General features: G+C 48.1%; 1 protein-coding gene and 1 pseudogene across 1 annotated transcript in view; one reads left to right on the top strand and one right to left on the bottom strand.

Moving 5' to 3' along the window:
- The window catches only part of LOXL2 (lysyl oxidase like 2), a 94,185-nt gene that overhangs the window by 67,530 nt on the left and 8,542 nt on the right, over positions 1 to 18,113 (top strand). The window contains exons 7-10 of the mRNA XM_066639369.1: positions 3,277 to 3,431; positions 5,234 to 5,401; positions 13,797 to 13,959; positions 16,258 to 16,501. Coding sequence (XP_066495466.1) covers positions 3,277 to 3,431; positions 5,234 to 5,401; positions 13,797 to 13,959; positions 16,258 to 16,501 — 730 coding nt within the window. The remainder of the gene's footprint in view (positions 1 to 3,276; positions 3,432 to 5,233; positions 5,402 to 13,796; positions 13,960 to 16,257; positions 16,502 to 18,113) is intronic.
- Positions 6,535 to 6,650, bottom strand: LOC136662755 (5S ribosomal RNA; annotated as a pseudogene).

Genomic DNA, 18,113 nt, shown 5'->3' with positions numbered 1-18,113 from the left:
CTCCAAGATCCCTTCCAACTCTTAACATTCTCATATCCCACTGACTGCAGCAGCTGAGTCACAGGCTTAAATCTGGTGATAGTGATATCTAAGGCTTTGCTTTCCAAGCTGCTCTTAATCTCCAAATCTTTAAGTTTAGAATACCCTTTCTTGCAGTTCCCCATTTCTTGCTCCTGTATAGCAGGGGAAGAAAAATCACAATCCGCTACCAAACCAGAAACCAAAATGAAAAGGCAAAGAGCCTCCAGGACCTGTGTGGTTTGGAAAAGGAAAAGGAAAAGGAATTCAAGTATGAGGAACACTACAGTCTTCTGGAATCTTGGAAATGCCAGCTTGCCAGCCAAAGGCACGCATCACACTCCGAGATGTATTTAACTGTGGCTCTAGTTAAGGAAGCGTCACATGAAAACGGCTGACTGCAACGTGAGGGCCGCAGAGCCTGCTGCCTGCCCGCCACATTGCGCAGCCAAGACCTGGAAACTTGAAACAGCTGCCTCTGTGCGTTGAGTTTTCCTGACTGAAAATAAAAGGCCACTGAATGATGTCTTTCCAAGGCTTAGAGCCCAAGTCAATATTTGTCCCCAGTGTCAGTACATCAGAAGATGACACCTCCAGAGAAGCTAGTCGGTACTGATGGATTTTCTGTGAGACGAGATGCATGCAGCGAGAGGCTGCAGAGCTGGGGCAAGCAAGCATCTCTTCTAACAGCGAGAGAAAGGGGTAATCGTCGGAAGGGCACAGCTTACTGACACTGCTATGTCGCAGTTATTTAGGCAGGGACACACAGGCAGGTCTCCCCACAGGACCAGCCAGATGCCTTCTGCTGAACTCACAGCAAGGGTTGAAGGTGACAGCTGTCCCCTGTTCCTAATGCCCCATGACAGTGAAATGTTGCCAGTAGTTCTGTTCTCTGTACGATGATCTACTAGCTAACTGCATCAACCATCATTATGTCTGCACCAGCCTTTCTTCAGCACTGTTTTTCACATTTTCTTCTCTGGAGTCATCACTCTGTGTCCCTCTACTCTTATTTTGGTCTATATGTCCCACACAGACTAAAGTTATTTTAATGGGAAGTCTTCGCTTTCTCTTGCTATTTTGCTCTTTACTTCAACTCTTTCTTCCTCTTCTTAAATCTCACTGTCTCTAATCAGACTCCATTCTCTCTTCCACACAATGACACATATAGTCAGTGGTGTCACTAGGGTTTATGTCACTCGGTGCAGAAGGCCAGCGTGTCACCCCTTGATGGACCTCCTCCCATGCAGTGGGCGTGTCAATGCCCCTAGCGGTGGGCATGGTGCTGCACCCTCACCCCACCCCCGCTGGTTTTTTGGCTATAACTTTTGATGGACTAGATATATTTCAATATGGTTTGTTTCGTTGCATTCCACATGAAATTGGACATTGAATTATGTATAACATGATGGAATAATTCAAAAAATACCAAGATTTTAAAAATTTTGTCCAGTAGTGGTGTCACCCCCCTGTGCACGTCACCTGATGCGGCCCACACCCCCTAGAGACGCCACTGCACACAGCGCAGACCTTGCCCTTGTTGGAAACTTTGCTTTTGACTGTATATGTTTTTCAGTTAGCAGTGCTAGTAGTGCTGGAGAGGTGTATATAAATCTCCCAGCATGCTCTGGTTGCATATGTTTTTCAACTTCTAGCACCCTTGCCACACTTGCAACCTTTCCTTCAGGCTTGGAGCAACTTGATGACGGCCTCCTTGCATTTGAGATCTACTGGTAGAAACATGGCAACCTCCATGCATTTGAGTTCTAATGACTCGTCCAAGACTTGACGTCATTTTGTAGTTTGTTAATGAATCAAAATAGAAGCATGCTAGAGGCAACTAGTGATGTCACTTCTTGCTAGCTGAAAAAATATGCAGCCTTTCAATAAAAGTTGAAAATGAAACTGTAAGTTCTTTATTTCCCACCCAGTAGGAAGTACCAAATCATGACCGACTGACCAATGATAGATAGATAGATAGATAGATAGATAGATAGATAGATAGATAGATAGATAGATAGATAGATAGATAGATAGATAGGAAAGCTGATCAAAATATATGCAATGCTTCCCAGATTCTTTCGGGAAAGCCAAGACTGTGTAATACTCAGTAATACTTTTTTTTGTATTTTTTTATGTAATACTTTTTTATGTAATTATTGGATTACATAATCCAATGTAATACTGTGGTAGATATACCCTCTATGTACCTTTGTTGGGTGCATTTTCTTCTCTGCTTTGGGGGTTTGGTGATTAAAACAAAACACTGAATGTGTGTCATGTAAGTCATTCAAAGCCATGAATGCTTAAAAATTAACATGAACATCAGAGCAATAAAGTAGATTAAACAGCGTTTGCTGCGTCAAGTGAAAGATGATTGCAATATTCTGTAATGACAGAATCAGCCTCAGTCCTCATTCAAGTGTGAAGTGAAATCCTTTTGTATCCATGGATCCTTTGTAAGGTCAAACCCTTGTGAGAATCCTCAAGCAACCCACCTGCGTTTGAGATTATTTGTTTTGCAGTCTCTGGTTGGCAAGAGAGTCTTTTGTTTCCCACCAAAATGTCAACTGCGTGTTCCCATTGTGCAGAAATTGCCAAAAAAGCTGAGTAAAATATATTCTGCTCTCAGTTCTCCAGCTGAATGTTGTAAATGATGGAGAAGTGGAAAATTGGCCTTTCTTTTGTTTCTGGCATCTTAAAAAAATATAATTTCCTGGAAATCATTTCTCAAGCAATATTAAAAACAAAACAAGAGCTGCAAAAAGAAGGAAACTTCTGCAGAATCTCAGATCTTCTAACTCCAGAATCCTCCTGGACTGAAATCTGGAGCTTGGGGCAGTGGCAGATGTTCCCAGCCCCATGCCCCAGGGCAACGGTCTGTGATGGCGACCCCTGCAAGATGTTGTCGCCCCCATGTGCAAATCTGCCCCCTCCCATTTACCTGGAGTGTGACAGAGTCTTGTGCAACTCCAGGATATATCGGGGAAGCCTCTCTGAGATTCCCCGTCGCTTTAAACTGTGCTTCCGGAAAATCAGAAGCACAGTTTCTGACCCCGTTGGGCACCTCAGAGAGGCTTCCATGGGGTCCTAAAGGCATGCAAGGCTCCACACCCAACGCATTTGCCCTATAGAATGAATGGGAGGTCTGCCACTGGCTTGGGGTGTGCTACAGTCAGAGGTATGAAGCATAATGACATACAGAAATTCCTCATCTTAGTGTCCCTGGAAAACTGAGCCTGTTTCTTTCTCTCAAAGGAATGGGCCCCATTCATCTCAATGAAGTAGACTGCTTGGGTTTTGAAAAATCCATCACAAACTGCAAATTCAGCACCACTGAGGCAAGAAGATGCACCCATGAAGAAGATGCGTCTGTGAGGTGCAATGTTCCAGCCATGGGTTTCCAGAACCAGGTGAGGAGCATAGGTGTCCACCTATAATGGCAGGATAGCACAGTTGCCACTTTGTTCCAAATGCCCCGATACAATGACTTCCAGTGGAGAATAAGCTTCCCACTAGCAGCCGCTTACCCCAACCAAGCAAGCGTAAGGAATGTCATATTTTGGGTCAGGGGCTCCTGCCAACTGTGAGCTAATGCGAGTGAACTCATGGAAAAGGCTACCACATTTCCACAGCTGCTGCAAAAGTTCCCTGTTGCAAAAAAAAAGTGGCACACTGGAGATGTACTGTGGGTGAAATGCAGAGCTCTTCACCTCCTGTTTTGCCGGAGATCCATAACTGAGCTGTAGAGCATGTGTTTTGCCTGCGCAAGGTCTCTCGTGTATCTGTTTAAAAGGATGTCAAGATGCAAGAGAACTCCTTTCTCTTTCATCACGCAGCAAATGCAAGAAAAAAGCATGCGCCATTGCATGCCAAAAAGTTGGGTCCCCCACTTGGCCACATACCCAACCATGTGCAAGCACTTCACACCGCTACTGTGCTCCCAAAGGTCATGTGAGTCATGAAACTTTGAACGACTTCACGTTTACAGAATATGTTGCCTGGGGCTTTAACTAAGGGGGAAGATGCTCTGCAAGATTTTAGTCCATTGGTCAGCTGCACAGGAGTCTCTGTTCAGCCACAGGAGCTGCTACTCAACCCTTCGGAGTGAGGTCACCGTCAAATGCTGGCTGTGGATCTCCATTGGCAGAAAGTTCACTGAATTAGGGAGATTTGCATCCCAGTTGTTTGGCCAGACCCTTCTTGTTCCGTTCACTTTAACATCTGTGTTCTTTTAGAGTTAGACCCTGAGAACAAAACATATTTTTGAGCCATTTCCTAGCTATTCACTAAGTTCCGTACCTCAAAAAACTCAAGCTAAATTTCTCACTGATTCAGGGCCCTGTCCTATCCTATGTCACCGGAAAGTTGGGTAGGATTGGACCCTAAGACTCAAATCCTCTTTTGAACATGTAACCAAAGTAATACTTGGAGCCCAATCCTATGCCTGTTTACTCAGAAGTAAATCCATTATAGTCAGCGGGGCTACTCCAAAGTATGTGTGATTAAGATTGCAGCCCCGCAGCCCACTCCTACTGCTGACTGTGCTTCTGGGTGCAGTGGCACCACAGTGGCTACTGCTGCATCCAGCAGCACCGCTGGGCCACCAGAGGTCTCCCTGGGAGAAGAGAACTTTCATCCCCTTCCCCCGGGGAAAGCCCCAAGCCCCGCAATGGGGCTTCTCAAGTATGCTCCAGTAATTTTGCTGGTGGAGTCTTAAGACTTTGCAACCCAACATGGAGGATAGGATACAGCAGAGCAGGGCTCTGCTGGTCCCAAATCCCTTCCACCCTAGTTCCTGCCCCTTGGACCTTGATATGCCTGCAGTTGAAGACCCAGGGCCCAATCCTATCCAACTTTCCAGCGCCGATGCAGCTGTGCCAATTGGATTTGTACTGCATCCTACAGTGGGGGAGCAGTCATGGATGCCTCTTCAAGGGAATGGAATGTTTGTTCCTTTACCTTGGGGCTGCATTGCGGCTGCATCAGTGCTAGAAAGTTGGATAGGATTGGGCCCCTGTGATGGCCATTAGTTTCAAAGTACATCTTTTTCCAACAGCCCTGCTATATGTTTCTGTGTCACCTGTTTGAACAGTGGATTTGTCCCATGCATTTGTACTTCCTCTTGCTGATACATGGAGCTGTTGATCAGGAAATCCCCAACTGCTTTCACGTTCAATCTCTCTCTCTCTCTCTCTCTTAAAATAACTTGTAGATTCGTTTGAGTGGTGGCCGCACACCCTATGAAGGCCGCGTAGAAGTCCTCCGGATGCACAATGGCATGCTGAAGTGGGGAACAGTCTGTAGTGATAAATGGACCATAAAGGAAGCCATGATCGTTTGTCGTCAGCTGGGCCTCGGCTACGCTGACCATGCATTTCAGGTATGTCAAAGTCTTGTTTCCCAGAGCACCAGAAGAAATGATCTATACTCTTTGGAGATTTCAGCAGCCCCAGATTTACTTAGTTAGACGGTTAGAGGTGGTCTCTGCAGCATTGGTTGCCCCTGAGCATTACCTGCCCCCTCCCACTCAGTTCACCCTAGTGGCACTTCTCTGGCTGCCAGTGCTGGGGCTGTTTGGATGCAGCGATTGGCTCCTTGGACATCACACCAACGACACACAGACGTCGAACGGCTGATGCTCCAACTAGACGGTGATGATTCCCAGTCGTTAAATGGATGATGTGCTGATGTCACAGCAATGATGTGCTGCTGCTTCACGGCTAACAGGTTATGTTGGTGTTTCTGTGGATGTTTGAGGTGTTACTGGGAAGGGCTGCACCAGCGTTCAGGTTTGGTATTTGGCCCATACTGGCATGGCATCCAAATAGGATTAGGCTAGTAGTTCCCGAACTCACCTGGATCGTGACACCCCCCACAGCTTCTTTGTCCCAGCTCAGCCGGGCGCCACCATCCTGGATCTCATGAAACCTCATGAGATCTAAGACAGCAGTGTCTAAATCTTATGAGATTTCATGAGATTCGAGATGGTGGCGCCCAGGAGATTAAATAGGAGGGGTCCAACTAGATGGAACAAGTAGGAGGGGTCCATGGGGACTTCCCATGGTGTCCCTGTGAGTGTGCCACAACACCCTAAGGTGTTGTGATATACACTTTGGGAACCTCTGGATTAGGCCTTACAAATGTTACCACTGTCATGCTGATTTCCCACTGTCAGGATGCAAGTGATCACACACTCTTGGTTTGTTGGCAATCTTCAGTCTGGAAAGACTATGGTATAAGCCTCCCATCCAAGTACTAACCAGGCCTGACCCTGCTTAGCTTCCGAGATCAGACAAGATCGGGAGATAGTGTTCAGTATAGGGAGATGGTTGAACCTTCAGTCTCGAAAGACTATGGTATAAGCCTACAGCATCTGGTATTCCCAGGCGGTCTCCCATCCAAGTACTAACCAGGCCTGACCCTGCTTAGCTTCCAAGATCAGACGAGATCGGGAGATAGTGTTCAGTATAGGGAGATGGTTGGCAACCTTCAGTCTCGAAAGACTATGGTATAAGCCTACAGCACCCAGTATTCCCAGGCGGTCTCCCATCCAAGTACTAACCAGGCCTGACCCTGCTTAGCTTCCGAGATCAGACGAGATCGGGCATGTGCAGGGTAAGAGCATTTTCCCATGTGAAGCTGAAATTGCCTTGATACACGTTCATCTGATTGGTCTTCTGCTTTCAACCCTGTGTTAATAACAGTCACATGTGGCATGAATAGCATGCAGGGAATTCAAGGTTCCCAGATTAGCACTGATTATTACAAACATGCTCCCCAGCTTTTGAAACCTGCACCAGAGAGTGCCCAGATTGGGCTCATGTTTCAGAAGGAGGAAATGAACCGTACATTTCATTCCTTCTTTTGCAACACTCTGTCTAATTAACCCCATCTGCGATGGCCCCCGTCGCATGCTTGTACCTACGCATACACAAGGTGAGCCCTGTTTCACACACAGGCTTGCTGTATGTTTCAAGGAAGGGTGTAGCCTGGACCTGCACAAGGGCCTTCTCTCTTCGTGATACTAGGAGCCCCGGCCACAGGAAAATGCCCCGTATCAAACAGCCCTGGCCCCGCTTGTGTCAACACAGCTGAGCGATCAGGGAAAGGATGGTTGGTGTTGGACCGATGCAGATCCCCTCACCTCTTGAACTAGAAGCTGGCAGCAGTACAGGAAAAGAAACTCAAATCTTTCAAGTGACATTGTTAGCTGTGCATTCCAAGGTAGCGGATGGCAACAGCACCCACCGTCTCCTCTGGCCTGGGCAACCTCTGTCTTGGGAAATGGCCCCAGAACAGTGAGCACCGCGCGCACCATATTATGGGCAGATTTGCTCATTAAGACTCTACTTGTGGTTACGATTGCAGAGAGGTTAAGAAATACATTAGCGCAGTGTTTCTCAAACTGTGGGTCGGGACCCACTAGGTGGGTTGTGAGCCAATTTCAGGTGGGTCCTCATTCATTTCAATTTCTTATTTTTAATGTATTAAGACTTGATGCTACCATGATATGTGACTGCATTTGGGGAGATGTGACAGACCTGTATTTTTAACAAGCAACTGTGTATATTTTTTTAACAATGATAGTAAATGGGACTTACTCCTGGGTAAGTGTGAGTAGGATTGCAGCCTAGGATTGTTAAAATTTTCCTGCTTGATGACATCACTTCCCATCATGACATCACTTCTGGTTAGTTCCTGACAGATTCTCATTCTAAAAAGTGGGTCCTAGTGCTAAATGTGTGAGAACCACTGCATTAGAGGGAAACTAAGCAGACAATGGGGGGAAAGGAAGATCCTGGCAAGAAGGTTGATTTCACAGAAGCTAGCCAATAGGCTCTCTCCAGAACTGGCTTTTCCCAGGTTCAAGCTGATCCATGCTGAAAACTTGTAGAACTGCTTTTTTTCAGTGTCTACTCCAGTGCAGAAGAAGTTAGATTGGTACCAGCTGCTGTTTTCCAACTCTTCACATGTCAGGAATAGCTTCACATCACACCTCAGACCATTTTGAATGCTCTTCTGAGCTGCTGGATGTTGGCAAGATGTTTCATGTTTTAGGTTCCAGTTCGAAATTGACTATTTTGAATTGGGTCTAAGAAATTCGTGGACTCCTTTGACTTTTCAGATTCCTTGACCCCTCCATACCTGAGAGCACAATCCAAGCTGGGCGCTCGGCCAACGCAAGTCCCTTGCACCAACCTAGGAGGGTCGCAAACATGCCGTAAAGCACGTTTCCACCTCCTTAGGAGTTAGCTGGGCTGGCACAAGGACATGTGCCGGCTGCATCTAGCCTCTGCTAAGTGGAAACCCAATAAGTCTGCGCTGGCCAAGTTTGGCTGGCATGGGGGCCTGGGGGAGTGTGGGGAGGAAGCATTTAGGGGCAGGGGGAGGGCGGATGGCCCGTGGGTGGACAGTGGGAGAGTAGGGCTGGGGCCAGGACCTGGCAGTTATGCCGAATCTGGACCCCATTCCCGAGCAGCGCGGAGCAGCTCCAGGCTGCTCAGTTTTGCTTGGATCTGTACACCACCTCTTTAGGTGGCATAGATCTTAGTAGACCCATTGGGGCTGCAGTGGCTTTCCCCGGAGTAAAGGGAACCCCAAACCGAGCCACTTGCAGCCCGGAACTTGCGTTGGATACAGTGCAGGCCAATCAGACTGCCTGTTCCCACGCAAGTTAGGATTGCACTGCCCAATCTTCATTCTGTCTTAGTGGTGTTTGTCCTAAAAGTCCATTTTGGCCAAGGACTAATCTTTCTGTTGTTCTTCCAGAAGCACAGATGGAGGCCTCATTTGTTTTAAGAGGCAGCAGTGCTATCACAGAGGCACTTCTGACTCAGATCAGATCAAGAAAATGAATTAATATTAGGTTGGGTGGAGCTGGAAATTCAGAGCTTGGCCACAGTTGTGTAGAGCAGTCCAAAGTTAAGGAGGCTGGGGGGGAATAATACATTTGCGATAAATTACGTTGTCAAATCACCAGATGAGGAGAAAGAGAAGCCAGGATGCCTGGGCTGACCTCTCAGAGCTGCCTCTTGCATTTCTCAACATTAGTTTCAGGTGTTGCAGGATGAGAATTTATCTTCTAATGGAACCCCTGCTAATTGGGTAAGAGGCACTTTTTCAAGTGGGTGCTCCTTTTTTTAGCAGGGGGAGAGTAACTGGCCCACCTCACCCCAGCACTGTCTGTTCTAGTGGCTGTCTGCTGGTATTCATTTGCATCTTTTTAGATTGTGAGCCCTTTTGGGACAGGGAGCCATTTAGTTATTTGATTTTTCTCTGTAAACCGCTTTGTGAACTTTTAGTTGAAAAGCGGTATATAAATATTGTTGATAATAATAATTCTAATGAATAATACTTATTATTATTATTATTATTATTATTATTATTATTATTATTATTATTATTATTATTATTATTATTATACAGGTATTTATATACCGCCTTTCTTGGTCCTCAGATTTCTCCTCAGACTTTATTCAAGGCGGTTTACATAGGCAGGCTATTTAAATCCCTGTAGGGATTTTTACAATTGAAAGAAGGTTCTATCTTTCAAGAACCACAACAATTCAGATGTTTCTTTCTGATCTGGTTTCACATTCTGACCTCCATCCTCCCACGCTCAGAGCAGATGGAATAACTCGGCTCAGCTTGTCAGCTGCTTCAAGGTCGCACGGTGCCGGTGGCCTCGAACTGGCGACCTGCGGATGTTATCTTCAGGCAAATGGAGGCTCTACCCTCTAGACCAGACCTCCCTGAATGGGACAAGAGTCTTTTGGAGACTGGCAGCCTAATCCTATCCAGTTCTGGTGCAGTGGGGCCGCAAAGCTCATGCTGGTATCAAGCATTGGTTAGGAGGAGGCTGTAAGGGAACATTTGTTCCCTTATCCCATGTAGAACCTCAGCCTACCCAGTGGGGCTACTTGGATCTGTGCCAGCAAATTGCAGCCCCATGTCGAGGGGAAAGGTTCAGGAGGGGGAATAGGATACAGTGTAAGCCAGCACCACTAATTCTGCCCCCCTCCCAGTCCTGACCTGCCCCCTTCTCGGCCCTCCACTTTTCTGTTACACCCCCTCCTCACCCTACCTGCTCCGTCAGGCACTGCTCCAAATCTGGCACCAGCAGGACAGTGCCGGGCAACACAGCTTAGCCACCAGGCTTGACAGTGCATTTGTGACACCCTAGGCTGGCACATCAGAAGGTGAGCATAGGATTGCACTGTGAACCTATGTAAGACCCTTGAGAGCTGGCCCAAAGAGTCAGGCTGTGGCTCTAGATCAGGGGTGTCCAAAGTTGTTGGCAGGAGAGCCACATCATCTCTCTGACACTGTGTCAAGGGCCGGGGGGGGGGGGGAAAGAATTAATTTACATTTAAAATTTGAATACATTTACATAAGTATACATAAATGAATATATGAAAGATGAACTTATATGAAGGAATAAAGGTCTTGCAATAGCTCAAGGCCTATAAAAGACCTTGCACAAAGCAAGGCTGGCCTTTCCTTTGCAGCTGCTACTGCATCACAGACGTGAAACAGCAAGCAGTGGAGGAAGCCCTCATCCCACAGCTCACGTGATAGGTCAAACAGTCGCCCTCGTGCTGAGAGTAGTTGCGCTGGGCCAGTGCAGGCTCCAACAAATCTCTGGAGGGTCAGAGGCTCATTGGAGACTGGGGTCTCTCTGAGGGCCGCATTGAGAGGCCTCGAGGGCCACATGTGGCCCCAGGGCCAGGGTTTGGGCACCCCTGCTCTAGATGCTCTTAATGGCATGTGCAATTTGTACTTAGAGAGAAGAAAATGTAGAGCCGTCATCGTGCAGCTCCAGATTTTTGGATCATCTCTGGCCTGTGGGGCCCTTTGGGTGCCATGGTAGGCCTGCATGCTACCAGCACCTCAGTGTGCGAAGGCTGAACAGCCAAGGAGTCAAAGGCCTTGTATTCTATAGATTCGTTAGAAAGAGCCAGCAAAAGCCTTGGCGAAATAAAATGTCTCTATTAAACGGGCACAAATCCTTTTTCCAAACTTTCCGGACAGTGGCTTCGTTTGCCTGCCTGTCTGTACAGTAACAGCCGGTCAGATATTCGTGGGCAGGGCAGCCGGAGGATGAAAAGAGCATTCACTCCCGGCAGACTGGCTGCACTTGGCTCCTGGCTAGTTTGACAGGAGGACAAGCTGAGGAGTGACTCAATCCGCTGTTTACCAGGCTGTTGTGTGTTTTCCAGGATGAGTGCCAGTTCCTCCGCCTGTTAGGAAGATGGCTTTAATTGTCCATAATTCACTTAATACCTCTTGGGCAAATGCCGGCTCAGCTGAAGAAGGCCAGGCGGCCACTTCCTAGAGAGATACTTATATGAGACCTCAAGTAGGGTAGAGGCTAAGTGAGGGCATAGCGAACCAGCAGCTGCAGCTGGGGCAACTACAGCATTTTCCCCCTTCCTCCCCATAAGGTGCATAGGAATTGCTTCATTATTTATTTAGTATATTTATGTATAGGCATCCCCCATTTCTGAGGGCCCCATATCCACGGTTTCACTTATCTGTGGTTCACAAACCCTCCCATCATGCAAATGAATTTTTGTTTGGTTGGTAACCTTCAGTCTCGAAAGACTATGGTATAAGCCTACAGCACCCGGTATTCCCAGGCGGTCTCCCATCCAAGTACTAACCAGGCCTGACCCTGCTTAGCTTCCGAGATCAGATGCGAATGAATTATCTTTGTCTGATTGCAGCCTTCCTGTTGCTGTCTCTCTGTTGCCTGCAAAAGCTAACAGGCTCACAGGAAGCAGGTTGGAGGGCTGAAAGCAATGCAGCGCTCCTGTGAGCTCTTCCTGCTAGTGCCACCGGTCGCAGCCACTGAGAGGGACGCTATGCTGGGACAAACAGGGACAGTTCCTCTCCCCCTGTGACATATAAGGGAATCACCACTGGAAAAGGTGCCTCTTGGCCAGGATAGCAGAACATTCTTGCCACAGGATGTGGTGATGGCATCTGAACTAGATGCCTTTAAAAGAGAATTGGACAGATTTATGGAAGAAAAGTCCATCTTAGGTTGCAAGCCGTGAGAAGTAGGCTATCTCTGAATGCCAGATGCAAGGGACTAGTAACAGGATATAGGGTCTTTTGTTGTCTTGTGTGCTTCCTGAGGCATGACCACTGTAAGCTGGACTAGATGGGCCTTTGGCCGGATCCATCAGGACTTCCCTTATATTCTTAGGCCTCCATGCTCCTTGAGTGCTTCATGTAGGAGAGAATAGTGCCCTCATTGGAATGATAGGCCCTCTGCTGGTCTTGGGGACCTAGCAAATTCAAAACTTGCTGGGTCCAGGGCAGGAGCAGGTCCACAAGTGTTCATGCAGGGAGAACAATCCTATCCCAGGCCCATCCCTGAGGCGGTGAGGGTCTGCTGCAATCACTGCTCCCCACTACCACCCTGTACAGCAGAATTCTTTGGGACATTTCTGGGTAGTTGTGGGGGAAGATCTGCTACAGGAGGCCATCTGGTTTGCCCAATGCTATTTTATGGTTCCCAGGTATCCTGAACCTCAGTGCTGTGTCAGAGGCTGGGCACCTGAGAAGTGTGAATTAGCACCAGGGAAAGAATGAGGATGTTGGGCAGCCGATGAATGAGGCTCTTCTGTCACCATCAGGGCCGGCTTCAGGGCAAATGGGCCCAACAGGGTCCTGTGCCAGGGGAGGGCCTGCACTAAGGTGGTGAGTGGATCGCCCACTGCCACAGCCAGCACCCCACTCTGATACTAATGAGACTGGGGCAGCAAGAGGAGCATCTCATAAGAACATAAGAACAGCCCCACTGGATCAGGTCATAGGCCCATCTAGTCCAGCTTCCTGTATCTCACAGCGGCCCACCAAATGTCCCAGGGAGCACACCAGATAACAAGAGACCTGCAAGGCCTCCTGGGAATTGTAGTTAAGAACATAAGAACAGCCCCACTGGATCAGGCCATAGGCCCATCTAGTCCAGCTTCCTGTATCTCACAGCGGCCCACCAAATGCCCCAGGGAGCACACCAGATAACAAGAGACCTGCAAGGCTTCCTGGGAATTGTAGTTAAGAACATAAGAACAGCCCCGCTGGATCAGGCCATAGGCCCATCTAGTCCAGCTTCCTGTATCTCACAGCGGCCCACCAAATGCCCCAGGGAGCACACCAGATAACAAGAGACCTGCAAGGCTTCCTGGGAATTGTAGTTAAGAACATAAGAACAGCCCCGCTGGATCAGGCCATAGGCCCATCTAGTCCAGCTTCCTGTATCTCACAGCGGCCCACCAAATGCCCCAGGGAGCACACCAGATAACAAGAGACCTCATCCTGGTGCCCTCCCTTGCATTGGCATTCTGACATAATCTCCACTGATGGGCCCTCCCATCTGCCCCTTTGTACAATTGACCTGAAATTGGAGACCCCAGAAGCCCCTACAAGGGGCTAGCATGTGTTTTCCAAATGGGGGGAAATGCTGTTGGGGGTCCTGCACAGGCCTTTTGCTGCAGAGATGTCAAAAGTTGGTCCGCAGCATGATTTGTAGGTTCCTGCCCCAGGCAACTTGCTGAGATGAAGTGGATGTCAACTGGGGTCTGTTTGGTGGCAAAATGGGAGACTGCCTGAGATTCCCAATTGGTCCCAATCCCAATTGAACCAATATTCAATATACAATATTTTGTGTTCCTTTCTTTGTTTATAAGCATTATTTTTTTTTTCATTCTTTTTAACAACCAGGTACCTGCGTGAATTGACCTCTCTGTTCCTGTGCTTCTCTCTAGGAAACCTGGTACTGGCACGGACACGTCAACGCCAACAGTGTCGTCATGAGCGGGGTGAAATGTTCTGGGACGGAGATGGCCCTGTCGCATTGCCGGCATGATGCTCAAGTGTCCTGCCCCAGGGGAGGGGGGCGCTACGCTGCTGGCGTTTCCTGCACAGAGAGTGAGTCTCTCAACTTTCTTTGCTAAATGCTAGAAACATAGGTCTGTGCATTGGGGTTGGCATCTAGGGTGCCATACTCTAAAAGGCAGGGACTTCGGTAACCACAGGGCTCTTATGATTCTCCGGAGAAAGGTCCAAGGCTAACAGGGCTGGTCTATCCATGTAGCCAACTGAAGCAGGCAGCAGATTGGGGGGCGGGGCTCCCATGCTTGTCCACCTACTTGACTGCAGTCCTCCTCCTTCTGCTTCCACTCCCCGGACTGGAAGAGGAACTGGAGGGGAAAAGAGTGCTAAGCTTGAACATCGGAGAGTGGGAGGACTGGAAAGTGACACATCATCAGGTAAGGCATTTGGCATGCTGCCTCAGGAGTCAGGAAGTCCAGCCCTGAGGGCTTGGAAATTCATTCCAGTGCATAAAACTGGCACACACACACACTGCTCAACAGTTGGATCAATAAGGAAACTGGTGAAATCCAACAGAAAGACTTTCACTATTGTGTGAAAGTGACTGTGTATACGAAGCACTGCATACAACACCAGAGATGGAACATTCAGATATGTGACCACCTTTCTTGGAATGCTTGGACACATTTTTTCTTTTCTCCTCCTTACAAGTGAAAAGGAGAAGAAACTTTTTTTCCTCAACCTTCAATCTCGCCCACCTATGAGACCAACTGAGCCAGTGGCCTAAAGAGCAGTGCTCCCTCTAAGATGTGCAGTGGCACACCTCCTAGCCGAGCTCTGCACAGCAAGGAGCTCAGCAGCCTGGACGTTTGGTGATGGTACGATGACATAATCGCCAAAAATATGGAGGTGGCATCACGATGAGTTGCGACATTGTGCTGCTGCCTGCTGGGTCTGTAAACTGGTGTGTACCCCTTAGAGCAGTGGCTCCCAAACTTACCCTCGTCACGACACTTCCGCAGCCGCCTCAGCTGGGCACTGCCATTTTGTATCTCGCAAAATCTCATGAGATCCAAGAAGGCGGCATCCAAAGCGAGATTTCAGGAGATGCAAGATGGTGGCACCCAGTGGGAACGGGTAGGAGAAACTGCCAGGGACATCCTGCAGCACCCCTGTGAGTATACTATGGTGGCCTAAAGTGTCGCAACACACACTTTGGGAACCCCTGCCTTAGAGGGACTGCTGCTCAGGAGCAATGGCGTCGCTAGGGAAGTGTGGGGGGTGCGAGCTGTACTAGGTGACGCACGCAGGGAAGGTGACACCGCCACTCACCAAATTTTTTAGCATCTTGATGCTTTCAAATAACGCCATCATGTTATATATCAATCAGTGTGCAATTTCATGCAGAATGGAATGAAACAAATCATATTGAAATATCTCTATTCTATCAATAGTTATAGCAAAAAAAAAAAAACCCAGCAGGGCAGGGCAATGGTACAACACCACAACCAGCCCCACTCCCTGCACAGGAGAAAGTCCTGCATTGCTGGCCTGCCACACTGGATGATGCAAAGCCTTGTGGCTCCACTACTCAGGGGGCAACTTCTTTGAACACATAGTTGCCATGAGAAGTGAATATGTGGTTTCTACCATATTAACTGCATAATATTTAGCTTGTTGCCTTGAAATGTTAATTTTACACAGATTCCTATGAACTCGTTGTGGCTCACAGCGAAATAACGACATCTGAACTGAGCTGACCTTCTGGTCACGTTCTCTTCCGTCAATTCACCCTGGCAACCCTTTGCAGTTTTCTCCTTCTACATTCCACATTAATGAATCCAGAATGTGTGATTTATAAAAAGTACATTGAGACACAGCTCATTTTTTTTTTCTCCTGACAATAATATAAAGTATGAACTTCAGAGGACCGTCGTGGTATCCAGTTTATGGGAAGAAATTTTTCATACCGGCAGAAGGCGGTGCCACCGTGTAAAGTTATTTTTCCCTGATGCGACACCAAAACATGCCATGTGAAAGCAGCAACAGCAAATCTTAGCCAAGGCAAGGCCCAGACCTGGCTGAGAGGCAGTAGCATAGCTAGGGGGGAGTGGGCTAAGCCGCCCTGGGTCCTTTTGGGGAGAAGAGCGGGGTATAAATAAAGTTTATTATTATTATTTATTATTATTGCAGGCACCGCAATGTGCCGTGTAAGCAGCTGTTGCTGCCCAGAGTAGCTCCGACGGCAAGTGAGAGGGGCAGCTTACACGGCACATTATGGTGCCTGCAATATTTAGCAACTCCCCCCCCCCCCGTAGCTATGATGAGAGAAAAGGGTCTTTGGGGCAAGAGGCTTTAAAGTCGTTTCTCTGTGTTTCCTGTTCTTGCCTGCAGCTGCTGCCGACCTCGTCCTCAACGCCAAGGAAGTGGAGCGCACCTCCTACCTAGAAGACCGTCCAATGTACATGCTGCGATGCGCTCTTGAGGAGAACTGCCTGTCCTCCTCAGCTGTCAACACCTCTATCTCCACTGGCTCCAGGAGGCTCCTGCGTTTCTCCTCCCAGATCCACAACAATGGGCAGTCCGACTTCCGCCCCAAAAACGGGCGCCACACATGGATTTGGCATGAGTGTCACAGGCAAGCATTTTAATGTTACCTTCCCAGTTGTAGGTTGCAAAAAGGGTGCGGTGCACCAACCTGCAGAACCGAGAAGAGTTGGTCTCTGCCCAGTTCCTAAAAAAACAGATGATGGTCCACCTCAAGACCTTCTGCATATAACGCTTATTATCAGCTTGGCAGTCAGGTTCAAAGTCAGCATCAGCTGAGATCTTGGCATTTGATTCACAGCAAGTAACCACATCATGAAGGAGCTTGCTGTAGACTCAGCTGAACCCTTGGTATATCAAGCCCAGGCTTGGTTTTGCTGCCTGGTCAAGACTGCCCAAAATCTGTCCAAAGGCTGAGATCTTAAAACTCTGGTCCTCTGAAGGATATTATCTGCCCATCTAATTCCACTCATGAGCCTGGAGTTGCATGGAGAAAGCAGTTGCTGTGGGCTATCAGACTAAACAGCAGGAGGCTTAGGAGGCCTATCTGAATAGTTCCAAATATTCCTCTAGTCCAGTGGTTCTCAAACTTTTTAGCACTGGAACCCACTTTTTAGAATGAAATCTGTCCGTGACCCACTGGAAATGATGTCATGGCCAGAACTGACATCATTAAGCAGGAAGTGAAGCCGTTGGTACGCCAGACCCTGCCACTTTCCTGAGAATGCAGCAGTGAGTTGAGTTCAATAGTAAAGCGAATCCGAAAGGGGAAAAAAATCCTATTTATAACCTTGACGCAAGCAAAATAACCACACAGCCAACCCCCTTTCCAGCATCTCCTTTCTGTACTTCCAATGGTGGCTGTACTAGGTTTGACAGGACGCACCTGAAATTGGCTCACTACCCACCCAGTGGGTCCCGACCCACAGTTTGAGAAACGCTGCCCTGCGACAAGCAGCTCAGGTGCATGTGGGCTGCGTAGACGGGACCACCCCAAGCATTACTGGCTGCAGGCCTCTCCTAGCTGAATCCCACCACCCGCCGGAAAAGCAGAATCTGACGATGGCCGACTGACAGAGCACTCCGCTCTCTGGCCATTGCAAACAGCCCGTGTTTGAAGCGAGGCGGCTGCAGCCCTTCTGTGTGTCTGAAGCGGTCTCTGTTTGCGCAGAGAACTACAGCCTCAATTCCTCTTTGATATTTCCAGTCTGCAAACACGATAACATAAACAACCTTCTGAATAGGAATGGACTCGGGCCTGAGGTTTAAACTTTCCCCTTTACATTGGAAATAGCCCATGCAGCCAGCTTCAAAGTAAATAGTTTGGACACCACAAAATGCTCCCCCCCCCTTTCTTCCTCTCCAGCTGTCTCAATCTCTTACTGTGTACTTCTGTCCAGGACACGGAAGCAGGAGACAGGGGCAGGCGGGATGGGAAATGCCACTTAACAAGCAGGTACAAAGCCATCTGACAGCAAGTTTTAATTGCAGTGATCTAGGGTTGATTTTTTTTTTCTTAAATCTTGCTTCACCTTAGGAGAAACATACCTTCCTCAAACCCCCCCCCCCCAGCTTCCCCTTATGTCAACATATTTAGGTAGATGAACTGCAGGAGTATAGGAGCCGCTGCTTCCTGGTACCCAATATCAGATGTTTAATATTAAGACCTTATTTATTTTTGCATTGGAAACAGAGTTAGCTCG

Source organism: Tiliqua scincoides, chromosome 11 (genome assembly GCF_035046505.1).
Source record: "Tiliqua scincoides isolate rTilSci1 chromosome 11, rTilSci1.hap2, whole genome shotgun sequence".
NCBI lineage: Eukaryota > Metazoa > Chordata > Lepidosauria > Squamata > Scincidae > Tiliqua > Tiliqua scincoides.
This window is presented reverse-complemented; position numbering and strand designations above follow the sequence as displayed.